Here is a 15,699-nt window from a genome sequence, read left to right as displayed (position 1 = left end):
AGACCCTGCACAACAAATGGCGCAGCGAGCAGGGTCCCCCGCGTGACAGGTATAGTTTCCAATCTTGGCTGCACACTGGGACCAACTAGAGACATTTTAAAATTCTGACCTGAGGAATACCTGAGACCAATTAAGCCCCATCTCTGGGAATGGATCAGGTGAAGCGTCCAGATCATTCTAATGAGCAAACAGGTTGGAGAGGCACTTCCATAGGCAAATCCCTTCAGGAAAAATACAGGGCAAGCTCACAGCACCCCTCACTTCCTGACGACAGGAAAATGGACCCCTGCCCATGCACTTACTTCTCTGTAACCAATGTCGTCTTCCCATAAAGCCCAGAAGCTTAACTCTTCCCTAACAACTCTTTTCTTTATCGAGGAACTGACAAACATAATTGCATGTATCTAAGGTGTACTTGATGATTTGATAGACACGTGCATTGTCAAATGATTACCAAGTTCAAGAGACCTGACACTTCGTCACCGCAGTTAACTTTCTGGAGATGAGAATGAGTATGATCTGCTCTCAGCAACTTCCAAGTACAGAGGATGGTGTTCCAGTCACCACGCTGTACATCGGATCTTCAGGACTTCTTGTAACGGAAAACTTGCACCCTTCGACCTACAGCACCCCCGTTCCCCCTCCCCCCAGCTCCTGGCAACCCCATTCTATTCTGTCGTGAAATCAGCTTTTTCCCACATACGGTATTTGTCTTTCTCTGTCTGGCTTATTTCACTTAGCATGATGACCTCCATTTTCATCCATGTTGTTGCCAATGACAGATACTGGTTTTCTGAGACCAAGTTTGGGTATTTTCTTGGTCTTCTCAAAGAACCAGCCTTTGGATTCAATTAGTAATAACCCTTCAAAGTTAAACTGGAGGAAAGAACCTACAGCATGCACCATGGCCAAAGGTGAGTCCATCAGCTTCAGAACCATGTACACATCCAAATCAGAACTTTCCAGGACCGAGACATCCTGGGAACGCAGGATTGATACCAACGTTCAGCTGATGAATCCGTCTGGAGGGCACGCCGAGTCGTACTCTGAATGTCGTCTGTGGCCTCCATGGTGTACCCCACGATGATGCTTCAGGCATTGGTGTCTGTTTTACAGTGTATATGCCTCACACCCCTTTTCTGAGATTTATATTTAAAAGGTGAATACAGTCCCTAACTGGGTTTTCATACACTGCGATGAGCGGGGCCCGCAGAACGCTGCCCTCCAAAGGGTCAAAAAGGGGCCACAGAGAGTGTCTTGAGGGCAGGGTTAGGAGAGCAAGCACATACTCCCCCAGATAAAGGAAGAGACATGGGCTGCAACTTTGGCCACGCAAAGAAAATGGCAGTTTTCAGATACTCATCCTAACTGGACAATTATGTGAAATGTAGCAGCCTTTGTCCTTCAATTAGAGTCAAGGTTTTGTTTGCCCTTTTAAAAACGTATGAAAAACCTATTGCTTGTGCACTTCTATTTCTCACTTTTGCAAATATTCTATCAGATAAGGATTTCAAAAGCCAGATGACTATAAGCTTTTGGACTCAAATTGGCCCACATTTTGAATAATACCTGCAGAAATATAGTGTAGTTTATTGACTTTGGGATTTTCAGGTCGTTGATAGACCAGTCTGAATTTGATCGTTATGGAGTTCTTACAGAGATCTGCTGGAGCCCTTCACAGAATTAATTTTAATCTTGCTGTTCACCAGAGTTCTAATCTATAAGAATCTTTTTATAAGCATTCACATAAACAAGCACTTGAATGTTCCCCTGTAAGTATCCAGAGTAGGAAGCATCTTAATTAACCTCACATTCTGGCACTACTGCGCTTAGGACATTTGTAAACCTCCAGTAAGTAGTGCCGAGTATTGAAAAAGCGACAGTACGCCTCAATCTTCCGACCTCAGAGAGGAATTGATCAACTCACCCTCTTGATGATATTTTTCCCCTCTAAGCAAAATGTTCCCTTTCTAAATCCGAGGATGGAACATGAGTAAGAGATGAAATGGTAGAAGCAATGGTGTCCACTGAATTTAAAAGTGTTGGGGAAAAAACATGAAAGGACAGACCTTTTGACAGTAAAATCTTACAAGAACAGAAGAATGTGCATGATGAAGCAAATGGAAATAAAGCAAAGTTATTCCAGGTTTTAAGGTCCTGAATTCATTATTTATTTTTTTCAATTTTTTCCTTTGGAGAATAAAGTCTAAATTCAAAATAATCTGTAATATAGTTCACCTCTCCTCCGACCTAAGTCCTAGAAAGACAAGATACCTACACTTTACATGACTATTCTATCATTTAAAACGTTAATGCTGATATTTACAAAGTACTTCCTGGAAATATTTCCTTTCAAATCATGCCCCTTAGAAATTCACTTTTTTTTTTTCATTCAGCATTCAGCTTCAAGAATGAGGACTTCGCATGCGCCCCAGCCCCCTCAGTCTGGTGGTGGGGACACAGCCAGGAGAGTGAAGTCTACAACAGGGGAAAATATAACTAAGTGGATGTGCCGGGTTATTTGGGGATAAGCTGCAAGAAAAGTGAACATATTTCAGGTGCAGAGCACCACCCCCACGCCATCTTGAAGGGCAGGCAGAGGGCATCCTCTCTAAGACAAGGGAAAGGAAAGACAATGAGGCAGAGAGCACAGCGTGGAGATGAGATAAATAGATGATTGAAATAGATAGATGACTGATAGATGATTGATAGATAGATGATTGATAGGTAGATAGGTAGATAGGTAGATGGTAGATAGATGATAGATATAGATGATAGATGATTGATAGAAAGATAGATAGGTAGATGATTGATAGATGATTGATGGATAGGTGGATAGATGGATGATAGATGACAGATAGATAGATAGATAGATAGATAGATAGATAGATAGATAGATAGATAGATAGATAGACAGACAGACAGACAGATAGATAGAAAAGCAGGAGAAATGCAACAAGTGAGCTGTTCCTGGAGCAAAGGGTTTAGATGGGGAGGGGAGGAAGACCTTGAGGAGATTCTATGGTAAGGAGCTGGGAAGTCATCTCTTGACCTACATGAATGCATTAATTCCAAAACAAACCCTGAGGAAAGGTTTTCAGATGAGGAAGATGGGCACAAAGAGATTAAGTGATGTACATCAGGTCACACGTCGAAGAAATGGGGAGCCAGGGTTAGAACGCAGGAACGAAGGCCATACTCTTAACCTCACTCTTAACCTCACCACTAATGGTTAAGTATGTGGCAGACAGGCTTTCAGGAGACAGGGCTGGAGGAAAGAAGACCTGTTTGGAATCCTGCCGCAGTAGACGAGGCAAGCACTGGCAAGGGATACGTATCAGACAGTGATCAGGACTGTAGGCTCCGGACTCAGGCTCCTCCTTGGGTTAAGATGAAATTTGGCTCCACCAACCTACCAGCTATATAACTGTAGACAAGGGCCTTCCATGTGCCTCAGTTTCTCCACCTATAAACGAACAATAGTAACATTACCTATCTGATAGAGAAGTTTTTGAGGAACGAATGTGATCATATAGATAAAACACTTAGCCTAACGTACAGGAGTCAGTGCTCAAAACGTGCACTGTTCTTAGCCTGCTGAACTGCAGACAGTCAGGGCCTATTATATTAGGAACTACAATTGGCAGGATTTGGGGGTTGATTTGGGCCCAGGGCGAGGGGGTCATGGTAAAGGAGGCAGGAAGACTAGAGGTTTTTAGCCTGCCAGGAGGTTACTGGGAAGATGAAAGGCCACCAACTGCAATGAAGATGCTCATGGCAAGCAGAGATGACTTCCTCTCCTTCTGGACATTTTCAGTCTGAAGTGTTAATGGAACATCCATGCCCAGATGGGCAGTAAGCGGCTGGACGTGAGCATGAAGCTTAGGAAGTGGCCTAGGGGGCCGTCAGCCAAGAGGTCATCAGGAAAGTGTTAGAACAGTGGGCCCAGGCTAGAGTTCTGAAAACTATGGACATTTATTTGGGGTTAATATACAAAATGCAATGATATTCAAATAACATGAAATACAGAAAATGACAGATTCCACACTGGGAATGAAGAGTGACTTCTAACATTCAGATAAATAGTACATTCCCGTTGTTTATTAAATTTAGGGCACTAAGACTGACCCCAGGTCATCAGGATCAAATAAAGACAAATGCCTTCTACCTACTCAGAGTGAGTTAGAGAGATTTACGAAGGTATGGTCGGAAAGAACATAGGAAATTTGGTATTACCTCTAACAAACTGCCAACTTTTTTTAAAGACTCCTTTCCATAACCACTTTTTTTTTTTTTTAAAGATTTTATTGGGGAAGGGGAACGGGACTTTATTGGGGAACGGTGTGTACTTCCAGGACCTTTTTCCAAGTCAAGTTGTTGTCCTTTCAGTCTTAGTTGTGGAGGGCGCAGCTCAGCTCCAGGCCCAGTTGCCATTGTTAGTTATAGGGGGCACAGCCCACCATCCCTTGCGGGAGTCGAACCAGCAACCTTGTAGTTGAGAGGACGCGCTCCAACCAGCTGAGCCATCCGGGAGCTCAGCGGCAGCTCAGCTCAAGGTGCCTGGTTCAATCTTAGTTGCAGGGGGCGCAGCTCCTCTCTTGCGGGAGTTGAGGAGTTGAGCCGGCCACCTTGTGGTTGAGAGCCCACTGGCCCATGTGGGAATCGAACCGGCAGCCTTGGGAGTTAAGAGCACGGAGCTCCAACCGCCTGAGCCACCGGGCCGGCCCCTATAACCATTTTTTAAAGCACAATGAAAAGGCATGGATCTCAAGATTGCCCAATCTTTATTCCCAGTAAAAAGTTCATGTAAATGATCTGATGTCAGGATGCCAACTGGTCAGATTTCTTCTATTTTCCTTATGTCATTTCCCCCTAATATCTGGGATCTTGTTTCCACAAAACAATCAAAACCTAACATAGGTCTGCTCTATCCACTTGGCAAAGTACTATCGAGTCATTTTACTTGTCCTGTCACTTGCGAACAAAGCCTTCTTTTAAAAACTAAATGCGATATTGGGACTTAAGCTGAATATCATCAGTCAAAATACCATGAAAGACATTCGATTCCCACATGGGCCAGTGAGCTGCACCCTCCACAACTGGGGTGACTTGCCTTGGAGCGGCTGAGCTGCACCCTCCACTAGACTGAAAACAGCGACTTGACTTGGAACTTATGGGTCCTGGAAAAACACACTGTTCCCCGATAAAAATTTAAAAAAATATATATATCATGAAAGACATAAGCAGCCCACCGACAGCAATTCCAGCACAGAATGACGGTGACACACACCTGGGGACCTGCAAACCTCCTGTTTTAGTCCCCTATTGCCATGTAGCTTCTAATGCATTCGTGTTTTGGCATTTCAAATGTAAAAATATGAATCATTCTGAGGTTTCGCTGCAGGATGGGAGGAGGCATGTGGAGTGTATTTCTCTACAGCAAAGTAGTGTTGTTGTTTTTGGCTGTTTTCCTAGTGTTTGGACCTGTGTCCTCTCACAAGGGGACACTGCATTCCGGCTCGTCCATGCCACCACTACCCAATACCAGTAGCACCCTCCAATCATTGTGACAATCAAATGGCCACAAACACCCCCTTGAGTAGCAGGGCTGCCCCTGGCTGAGCACTACTGTCGTGAAAGTTTGGCTCAGTTGATTAAAATAACGCTGCCTCTGAGTTTCGATCTTTGTTGTAATCCCAAATACTGCAAACACAACAAATGTTATCTGAGAAAACCCATTCTCTCTGTTAGGGTGGGGTAGAGGGGCTCCGAGATTCTTAAACTCAGGACTCTTAGAAAGCCCCTAGTCCAACCAATCAGATGTTACGGCTGGGAAAACAAATGTCCAGAGGTGAGGCGACAGGCCCCATGGTTCCACAGCTAGGAAATGGCACAGCCAGAATTACAACCCTAAATCCTAGTGCCGTACTTCTGCAACACCAAGCCCCCAACCCATGCAGCCCGTGCGTGGATGTATTAGAAGCTCAGTAGCTTCAATTACATCTAAAGGAACCAAATTAAACACTTTTACATAAGATGACAAGGCACCCAGATTCGCTCGGTTCTAAGGATTCATTCGACAGTATTTCAAGGTCTCTACTCCAGGTTTAATTAAAAGTTGCATTTTTATTTATCATCCCATTAAGTTCCTCCAAGTACTAATTTCATGAATGTAATACACATACCAGCCAAGTTCCTACATTAGTATATCCTGAAGAAGTGGTAAATTGTTCTGGCGCCTTATTCAAAAAGACAATAACCACTTACAATTCAACCTCAAATTGTGTCAGCTTATAACAGACATATTGGTAGTTTTAAGCAGTAAGTTGTGGGAAACTGGCATCATGAAAAAGTAGCATAGTATTGGAGAGTGTATGATTTTCCCACAAATATCAGAAATACATCTTCACCACAATAATAAACAAGCAAAATACCCAGCAGATATAAACCAACTCGTCTGGGCCACACATTGGGGGCGGGGGCATTCACGTAAGATGCTCAACTATTAACACCGGGTACTGCATACCTCTGGTGCTTATAGATGACACTTCACTTTTAAACACCAACTTTTCCGTGGTAATCTAGATACACTCAAAAGATCAGAAAGCCCTCCAGTTAAAATAGAAAAATTATCAAAAAGTAGTCAATTAGCAATGTTTAACATTCCATCTATTTACACCTAGATATCTGAACCTCTCATTATCTAGAAAACATAAAATTGTTATATGCCCCATCTATAACATGTGCTAATTTCTTTATAGAATGGTAAAAATGAACCAAAGACTAACACCTGCTCATAAACATAGAAATTTTGCCACTTTCTTTTCTGATGCTGAGCTGATTTCATAGATTGGAAGCCTGCATGGCCAGCTCCCTCCAGACCAACCACTGAACCTAGTTTACTATTTTACAATGCACATGTGATCACGGTGGCCCAGGGGAGTGTATTTCTGACCCACTTCCAACAGCAGAGAAGACAGACGTATCAAAGCAGCTGAAAGTCTCAAGAGGAAAGCCCACTCCCAGTTCCCAGAGGGAGGAACAGACCTTGGTCTTATTTTACCCACAAAACTTGGAGGCAGGAGGCCAGAAGGTGTTAATTCTGCCATCTCCCTGTGCCACCCCCACTTCACAGTGGAAAGTGCTGTTACTGCAAATCCAACTGGAAGAAACACCAGCGCAGAAACAAGTCGGGTCTCAGGGCACTGCTCCCACCTCTTGGTAAGCTGATTGCAGGAGTGTTGGCGACGTGAATGCCCACGCAGGACAGAGTAATGGGGCACAACTCCCATTTGGAAAGCTTCTCTCAGATAACATCCCACCACCGCCTCTTAAAAGTACAGAATTCTAATTACATACTCCCGTAAGTGACACCTAAAATTTCAGGCCTGTCACACGGGCAGGAAATGAGCTAGCTAGAGCTGGGGCGAAGCCCCCAAAGCTGCTTCAGCGCCGTTTTCCATAGATCACCTGCAACATTAAAATACAGATTACACAGTGTGTGTGCTGGGGGGACACACTGGCCAGGCCTCACGAGGGAGACTAGAAGGGATTCCCAGACACTAGTGCTTCTGCCCAAGCCTTAACCACCTCTCAGACTCGGAGGGGACCAGCTAATGAAATCACATGCTAACCGTGAGCTCTGTAGAACCTGTGAGCCTGACACAGGGAAGAGAAATAAGTGAGAAAGACAATTACAGAGTTCACAAATAGCCTGTGCACCAGTCTGTGATTTTTAATTAAAAGTAACTACCAAAGACACTGCACCCTTCCAGTCTGAGCTGGAGAATGTTAACAGTGGCTTTATTAGGTGAATGCTTGAAAGTAGTCAACATTGAATTCCATTTACTTCACGTTAACATTTGCAAATACATTATTAGCAAGTCTTAAATATTCTAAATCAACCGACTTAAAATACAGAAGGCTTGCTCTCAAATCCCGCTGCTGAGGTGGCGTGATGCCCACAGGAGCCTGGCTGTGCCGGGTCCCTAGCCCACGACCACTAGGTCATCACTGGTGAACTCGTAGGCGGGAACTTCAAGGTTGAGGGGCGCAGGCCCCTTCCTGATCCTGCCCGACGCATCGTAGTGAGACCCATGGCAAGGGCAGTAATAACCACCAAAATCGCCTGCGTTTGAAATGGGCACACAGCCAAGATGTGTGCAGACACCGATCAGGATAACCCACTCGGGTTTCTTCACGCGTTCTAGATCGTGCTGGGGGTCCCTCAGCTGGGACATTTCAACAGCCGCTTCCTGCTCAATTTCCTTCTTGGTCCGATGGCGCACAAACAGAGGTTTGCCTCTCCATTTGAAAGCCATGTTCTTGCCTTCCGGGATATCAGACAGCTTGATTTCGATCTTGGACATGGCCAAGACGTCGGCAGAAGCACTCATGCTGGAAACAAACTGGGAGACGACATTCTTAGCAGCGTAGGCAGCAGCCACGGACGTTGTCGCGGTTATCAGATAGGAGAAGCCCTTTCTAGCCTCAGTGCTCTCTTTGGAAGACTTTGTTCTATCTAACACTTCAGCACGCCGATAATCAGAGAAGTCGGGTACTTTAACGTCTGTGTGGGAATAACGGACACACGCAGGGACTGCAAGATAAACAGAGGTTAAAAAACACGATGAGATCAGGACCCTGAAGAGGTTCTTCATCAGGAAATAGGCCTTTATGGATTCATAAGCAGGAAACTCAATCATAAAAACGTGGAAAGTGGCACTCACTGGGCTCAGAAATGGGCAAGCTGGCAGTGTCAGCATATAAAATACTAAAGACGAAACGAACCCAACCACCACCAAGCACAGAGGTGCAAAAGCTAAGGTACTATGTGTGGGCTGTTTTCCTACTGAACTCTGCTGATTCAGGGGCTCCCGCCGAGACAGAGCATTAAGTTTGAAGCCACACAGCACTGTAAATGACAGTATTTTAAAGTCCCCCCAAATGCAACACGCCAAGACATACTATACAATTATGTGAAATACCTCCCATGTTCTCTGGATTAGAAGGGACCCTAAAACAAATCTAGTCCACTCCAGAAGTTGATAGTAAGTCAATGTCTAACTTTATGCTCCTATCTACCTGCTCTCTGAAAGAACTGCTAAAAATTCATGAAATACCAATTACAAGATAAGAAACATTCTGCGAACTGTTAGTATAACTTTAGCTGCAGAAAATTAAACCATTAATGGACAGAAAAGGATGCCCTTATCAGAAGAAGCAGCTATCAAAATCAAATAAAATCTCCAAAAGAACCAATTATTTCAATTTAGTACGGAGAACAAAAAAGCAAACTTTCACATCCCCCTCTTCCGTGAAGGGCAATCGCTTCCATGAGAGTAGGGGCCTTATCTTTCTTTTCACTGCAGGCTATATGTAGGCCAGATACTTGTGTCAAATGAATGTTAAATAAACAAAAAAATTATGATTTATGTAATACTTTGGATACTAGTTCTTTTTCTAAGATTACATCTTTCTGTCCCATACCATTTTAAAGCATCTTGACAAAAAATTAACTTACTGGTATCACTTTTAAGTATGTTTCAGGAAGTATCTTTGCGAATCGTACACTCATTTTAGGATATTTGCTAGAAATTTTCCTTTTCAGAAAAGGGAACGCTAAAAATGCCTCACTTTTAGAAAATTTGTTTCCAAAAGAAATATGTACTTATAAAATACATTTTCATTAAATACATTTTCATTAAAGCTGTAATTCTCCTTAGCCTAAGCTGTCTCATCCAAATATCACAAAGAATGCATCAACTACTTTTCACACGGTTTCAAGGTTAGTAACTTTATGGAAGCTGTAAGTGTTCACAAACAATGGTGAAACCTACCACAATCACTCTGTGTACTTTTCTGGCTGACCCAACATTTTCTGGAGGGACCAGGACATAGATAGCGACTGCTTGAGATTCACAACTACGGCCAAGTGACATCACATTATGTACTACCCTACTTCCACCTAATGGTGACCTGTCCCTGTAGACTGGGATTTGGGATCAAGGGTGAATTGCTTTCCCTTAACGTTGTCTGGGATTATACAGGAAAGGTGTATCACACCTAGAAGATGAAGGAATCAAAGGTCACACTTCTAACTAAAACATATCTACAACCCTTAACCACATAACAGCACACAAGGAAAACAGAACGGCTCTGACATTCTCATCTAGAGATTTGCTGGCCAAAGAAATCCAGCTGTCTACTCCCATTCCATCTCGCAGTTTACACTTTATATTGAGCTATTCCATCAAGAATGCTGTGGGAAATTAAACTGCCAAAGTGCAATCATCATTCTCTAAATAATTTACATGAACTGTATTAAGTGTGACTTTCAACAGCAAAGATGCTAGCTACATTTCATTCTAAACTAAAGCAAAATCAGATACTTACAGAACTAGCATCTAGAAGTAGAGGAAATGTAAGGCATGATAATAATAAAACGGGTTTTTGTTTTTAAGGTGAGCTGAGGTGCCTTGGAAATTTTCCTTCCCAAACCCTCTCATCCATACCCCTACTAACCATCTTTCCACAAACCGTCTAGACAGATGTTAATGTCAACTTAAGCTACAAGCTGAAGACATGATTACAGGTTTGCATTATGGTTCTACATTATTCACCAGTTCTTAGAAAAGACATATAAGCCTCCAATCTTTAGAAGAAACCCTTTAGCCAATTTGACAAATTCCAATCATGCTTTTCACCTTCGCTCTTTTCTCCTCCCTTATTGTTTGTCACCTCCAGGTCCAAACAGGCTTGGGATGGTACTCTCTTCCTACTTTGAACAGTTTCTCCAAAATGGTGCCCCCTAACAAAACAAAACCTGCCACTGTATTTATTCAGAAATGTTTTGCACCAACTGTATGTAAAATCCAAGGTTGTGGGAGACAGAATAAAGGAGACCTTCTCGATGCCCTCAGGGTCAAGGCATCACTAGTCAACACAATTCAGGGTGGAAAGTGTCATGTGGTCTAAAACGTGAAAGAATCAGCAAACGTAGCTTTATTGACCTGATCCTGAATTGAAAGGACGGCTAAGTCTGGAAGTGTGGAAAAGTGAGTGGGCGTACCACTGAAAGTACAGAAAACAGGGTGGATGCAGGCAGGACAGGGGGGGCAACTCAGCGCGCAGGGCGAGTCCCCGAGTCAGCCGGCAGTGGGGCCAGGCAGGCGGCCTGGGGCGGACGACAACTGGCCGAGCGCTCGCTCCAGGTGAGCGGGCCGCCATCGCACGGCCCACGGACTTTCCCCACGTGCCCAGTTGTTGAAACGACACAGGTGGGGCCGACCTCGGGCCTCTGGTCCACCCGCCGCCGAGTCAGGATCTCCACTCGAGGGTGTGAAGGGAAAAGGGCGGAGGGCGCAGACGCTCAGCTCCATCTGCTGCCCGAGGGTGTGACCTCGTCCCGGGGGAGCTCAAGGCGAAAGCAGCCCGAGACCCACGATGTCTGCAGTGTGTGCCCCGCGCAAGTCACTCCCCTGCTGGAATGTGTCCTCGCCTGTAAAGTGGGAATGGCATCCCCCTCCGCCTGTTCTCGAGGCTGGTGACAGCGTGAAAGCCCTTTGGCGCAGTGCCTGGAAACACCAGTGGCCGCCGCGCTATAAATGACCTTGAGGTTGTCACTGTCGTGCGTGCGCGTGGGGGTGACAGTGCAGGGCGCAGACGGTGGCGGCGCCGAGCGGGGCAGCAGCGCAGCAGCCCCCGTCCCGGAGCATTTCTAAAGCGCCCCCAGAACGTCCCAGGGGGCAACACAGGCCTCCCGCCCGGACCTCAGGGCGGAGCGCAGCGGCTGGTGTCACTGACCCACGTCCGCGGAGGCGAAAGGCGGCCACAGACGCGCCCGCAGCCAAGCGCCCGCAAGCGGCGGGGCCTCCGCCGGGCGGTGCCGACGGCCGTGGGCTCCGGGCTCCTGACCTTCCCGCCGGAGCCCAGCTCAGCCCGCGGAGGGCCTCGCACAGGCGCCCGGGAGGCCGGCGCCCAGGGTCCCCGCGGGGCGGGCGCGCCGAGGCCCGAGGACGTGCAGAGGCCCGGGCCCCCCGGGACATCAGGGCCCCCGGTCCCCCCGGCCCCCCTGGTCCCCCCCGACCATCGGGGCCCCCGGCCCCCCCGGGACATCAGGCCCCCGGTCCCCCCGGTCCTCCCGGCCCCCCCAGGACATCAGGGCCCCCGGTCCCCCCGGGACATCAGGCCCCCGGTCCCCCCGAGGACATCAGGGCCCCGGTCCCCCCGGTCCCCCCCCGGGACATCAGGCCCCCCGTCCCCCCGGTCCCCCCCGGCCCCCCCCCGGCCATCGGGGCCCCCGGCCCCCCCAGGACATCAGGCCCCGGTCCCCCCGGGACATCAGGCCCCCGGTCCCCCCGAGGACATCAGGGCCCCGGTCCCCCCAATCCCCCCCCGAGGACATCAGGCCCCCCGTCCCCCCTGGTCCCCCCCGGTCCCCCCCCCCGGCCATCGGGGCCCCGCGCCCGTTTCCGCACAGCCCCGCCCCCGCCGCGGCAACCTGGTCCGGGGCCCGAGAGCGTGAGAAGGGGGAGCCCCTCACACCCGCCGCCGCCGCCGCGCTCACCATTGAGGCCCACGACGGCGACCAAAGGCCGGCTCGCGGCCTGGCCACTCAACGACTCCCGGCACAGGAAGGGCCGCCTCGCGTCCAGCACGACCGGCTCCGACGTGCTGGCCACCGCCGCCTGCACCAGGGGCCGCAGCGCGCCCGCCACCCCGCGCGACGTAGCCGACAGGACCGGCGCGAACGGGCCCGAGCGGGCGGCGACCGACAACATGGCGACAGATCCTCCAAACGCCGGGCCGGTCACAGGGACGACCTTCCGCGCGCGGCCCAGCGGGAGCAGGCGCAGGACACATGACGTCAGCGCGCCGGCCGGAGCGCGCGCGGCCGGGAGAGGCGTGCGTCAGGGGCGGGGCTACGAGCACACGCTGAAGGCGGGGCCGGGAGGGGAGGAGGCGGGGCCGGGAGGGGAGGAGGCGGGGCCGGGAGGGGAGGAGGCGGGGCCGGGAGGGGAGGAGGCGGGGCCGGGAGGGGAGGAGGCGGGGCCATCTCGTCAGTCAGACTGGGCTTCTAGTAGTGGTCTGTGTCCCAGGACCTGCCCCGAAGAAAGGGGGCAAAGGAGCCCGGCCACCAGGAACTTCCCATGGGCCAACTTTGCGTCCCGGAGGGAAAGAGCTTCATCTATGGGGGCCTAGGAATAAGGATAAGTTATCATAATGGTTTAAATAGGGATAGCAGTTCTTAACACTTGTGCCTATACAGCCTAATACATGTCTATAGCTTTATATACAGAGGGAGCCAAAAAAAAGTACACACATTTTAAGAAAGGAAAACTATTAAAATTGTAATACCCAATATATACCAATAACAAATGATGAATACAAGTCACGTCTGACTTCTGCAATGACAAGAGGTGCTCAAAGTGGTGACCATCAGCGTCCAGACACTTCTGCTTACAGCAAACTGCTGCTTGAACAACGTTGACCAAAGTGTCCACTTGTACACAGTTTTTGGCACCCCCAGTATATATCCTAATGTATATATAATAGGATATATATGTATATATATATATAACCTAGAAGAGAGACCAGCATATCGTAACTGCTATGTGTTTACTATAATGGTCATTGTCATTATCTAAAACATAAACTTTGTACAGGCGCGGGACTTGTGTGCAAAGCTTAATGACAATACTAATAGTGATAATGGCTCACGTTCAGTAAGTGTTTACTATGGATTACGTTTTGTGCTTTGCCTTCCTTCTTTCACTTATAGTCAAGGTTCCTCTGAAGTAACAGCCATCGTACTAATGAGGAAACGGAGGTCCTGTGCCCGGGGCTGGATAGGCGGCAAGCCCGGAAGTGGGTGGTCTGCCTTCTGCGTCTGTGCCCTTCACCACTGCCAATTTCCCTAAGTGAGATTTTAGAGGATGCTGGGCTACATCTTTAAATCACTTTCTGTGGCATGGCGAGAGCATTACTCCCTTTTCACTTTTCTTTCAATCCTCCTTACTACACCAATGAGAAAGTCACAGATTGGTGCTAACATATCTTTCATTCCTTTCTAACGTTTGCTAATTTCCCCTTTAAGTGAATAGGTCTTGAATTCAAAGCCCTTGACAGGATGTTAAATCTAAGAGGATTTAATAACATTGTTTATTTTCATAGTATTTATTTTTTATCCACACTGATTTTTCAATGACTATAGTGAGATAAAGTTTGTTGTACATTTATTTAGATCAAGAATGAGTTAATTTGAATATTAGGTAAATATTACTACAAACAGTGTGCAGATTTGGCAGATTTGTGACGGTGGTGGGTGTATAAACCAATGAAAGTTCTCTACTCTGCTGCGCGTGGGCTCCGTGACCTGGGCAGGTTTCCTAACCCCTCCCCTGTAAAATGGGGATGGTAATGGGCAGCATCAGTACCTCAGTGGGGAGGAGTAAAGGTACTGATGTGTGTGAAGCACCTGCCAGGGGCCTGGCACATACTAAGCACCAGGTGAGTGTTTGCTGGTACAGTTTGTATCTGACATGTTACCTACCTCCTGTGAGATTGATTTCCTTTGATTCCTGTTGACTCATTTATGTTCCTCTCTCTGGACCCACAGGACACCAACCACTTCCTCCTGGACCCTCCTCAGCCCCTCGGCCCCAAGGACTGGGTTGGCGAGGATGTTGAGATGGGGTGACTACCTTGGATTGTCCCAGTGGACCCGATGTAATCACGGGGTCCTGATCAGGGAGAAGAAGGACATGAGAGAAGAGAGAGGGTATTATGCTGCTGACCTTGAAGACAGAGGAATCGGGCCTGGAACCAAGGAGTGCAGGAAACCTGGAGAAGCTGGAAAAGGCCAGGAATCAGATTCTCCCCCAGAACCTCTGGAAGGAACAGCCCTGCAGACCCACGTTAGACTTCTGATCTCCAGAATTGTAAAATAGATTTGTATTGTTGTAAGCCACTAAATTTGTGGTAATTTGTTACAGCAGGAGAAGGAAACCAATGTGTGTGCATGTGTGTGTGCAAGTGCGCGCGCGCACACACACACACACACACACACACACACACACACACACTTGTCTTGTTTCTAAAAACTGGAAGACCTAACCACATTATTCCTGGATCCTCAGGTAGAAAAAGAAGGGTAAGAACTCGCTTCCTGGTCTGGGTTCTTTCCCATCTCGTCCACTCCAGTTACATTACCCACCTATCCGCTGAGGTTTCTGAGTGCAGGACCTCCGGCTTACACAACCCCATGAACAAACCTGATCTGTTGCCCAAAGCAGTGGAAGGCCAACAAGCAGTGGGATCTCCCGGCCCCAAGTCTGTGAGTTGTATTCTGAGACACTTCTTGTTCCCTGCCCCCTTGAGACTTCCATCTGGGCAATGGGGTGTATGTGGAGTCAGGCAGCTGGGTGTGTCTTCAGGAGACTGAGCCAGGATTCTCCAAGATGTCCTCAAAATGCACTTAGGATACAGCTGCTCCATATATGATGAAAGCACAAAGCCATTGAGACACCCACTCCCTGGGGCCCTGCCTCGGGGCATGCCTCCTCAGCCACTTCCACCTCTCCTGGTGCTTAAACAGAAAGGCAGTCTGCCTCGGCGCTGTCTGTCTCCTGTTTCTACTGAAAATGCCTGGCTTTCCATTTCCAGCTCCAGTCGCTGAGACAGTTTCAGCCTCTCCCC

General features: G+C 47.8%; 1 protein-coding gene across 1 annotated transcript; it reads right to left on the bottom strand.

The window, feature by feature from the left end:
• Positions 1–7,720: 7,720 nt before the first annotated feature.
• Positions 7,721–12,894, bottom strand: UQCRFS1 (ubiquinol-cytochrome c reductase, Rieske iron-sulfur polypeptide 1). Its single transcript, XM_081032287.1, has 2 exons — positions 12,569–12,894; positions 7,721–8,599 (listed from the first exon to the last, which is right to left on the bottom strand). The coding sequence occupies exons 1-2, from the start codon at positions 12,780–12,782 to the stop codon at positions 7,989–7,991; spliced, it is 825 nt and encodes a 274-aa protein (XP_080888413.1). The 5' UTR covers positions 12,783–12,894; the 3' UTR covers positions 7,721–7,988.
• Between the last annotated feature and the right edge of the window lie 2,805 nt (positions 12,895–15,699).

The sequence above is a fragment of the Rhinolophus hipposideros genome, assembly GCF_964194185.1.
Source record: "Rhinolophus hipposideros genome assembly, chromosome: 21".
NCBI lineage: Eukaryota > Metazoa > Chordata > Mammalia > Chiroptera > Rhinolophidae > Rhinolophus > Rhinolophus hipposideros.
This window is presented reverse-complemented; position numbering and strand designations above follow the sequence as displayed.

Bases quoted from the DNA above. Each gene is read 5' to 3' on its own strand.
- UQCRFS1 (XM_081032287.1), bottom strand. From the start codon at position 12,782: ATGTTGTCGGTCGCCGCCCGCTCGGGCCCGTTCGCGCCGGTCCTGTCG. The intron at 8,600-12,568 runs GTGAGCGCGGCG...TTTATCTTGCAG, and splicing joins CGCCGTCGTGGGCCTCAATG to TCCCTGCGTGTGTCCGTTAT.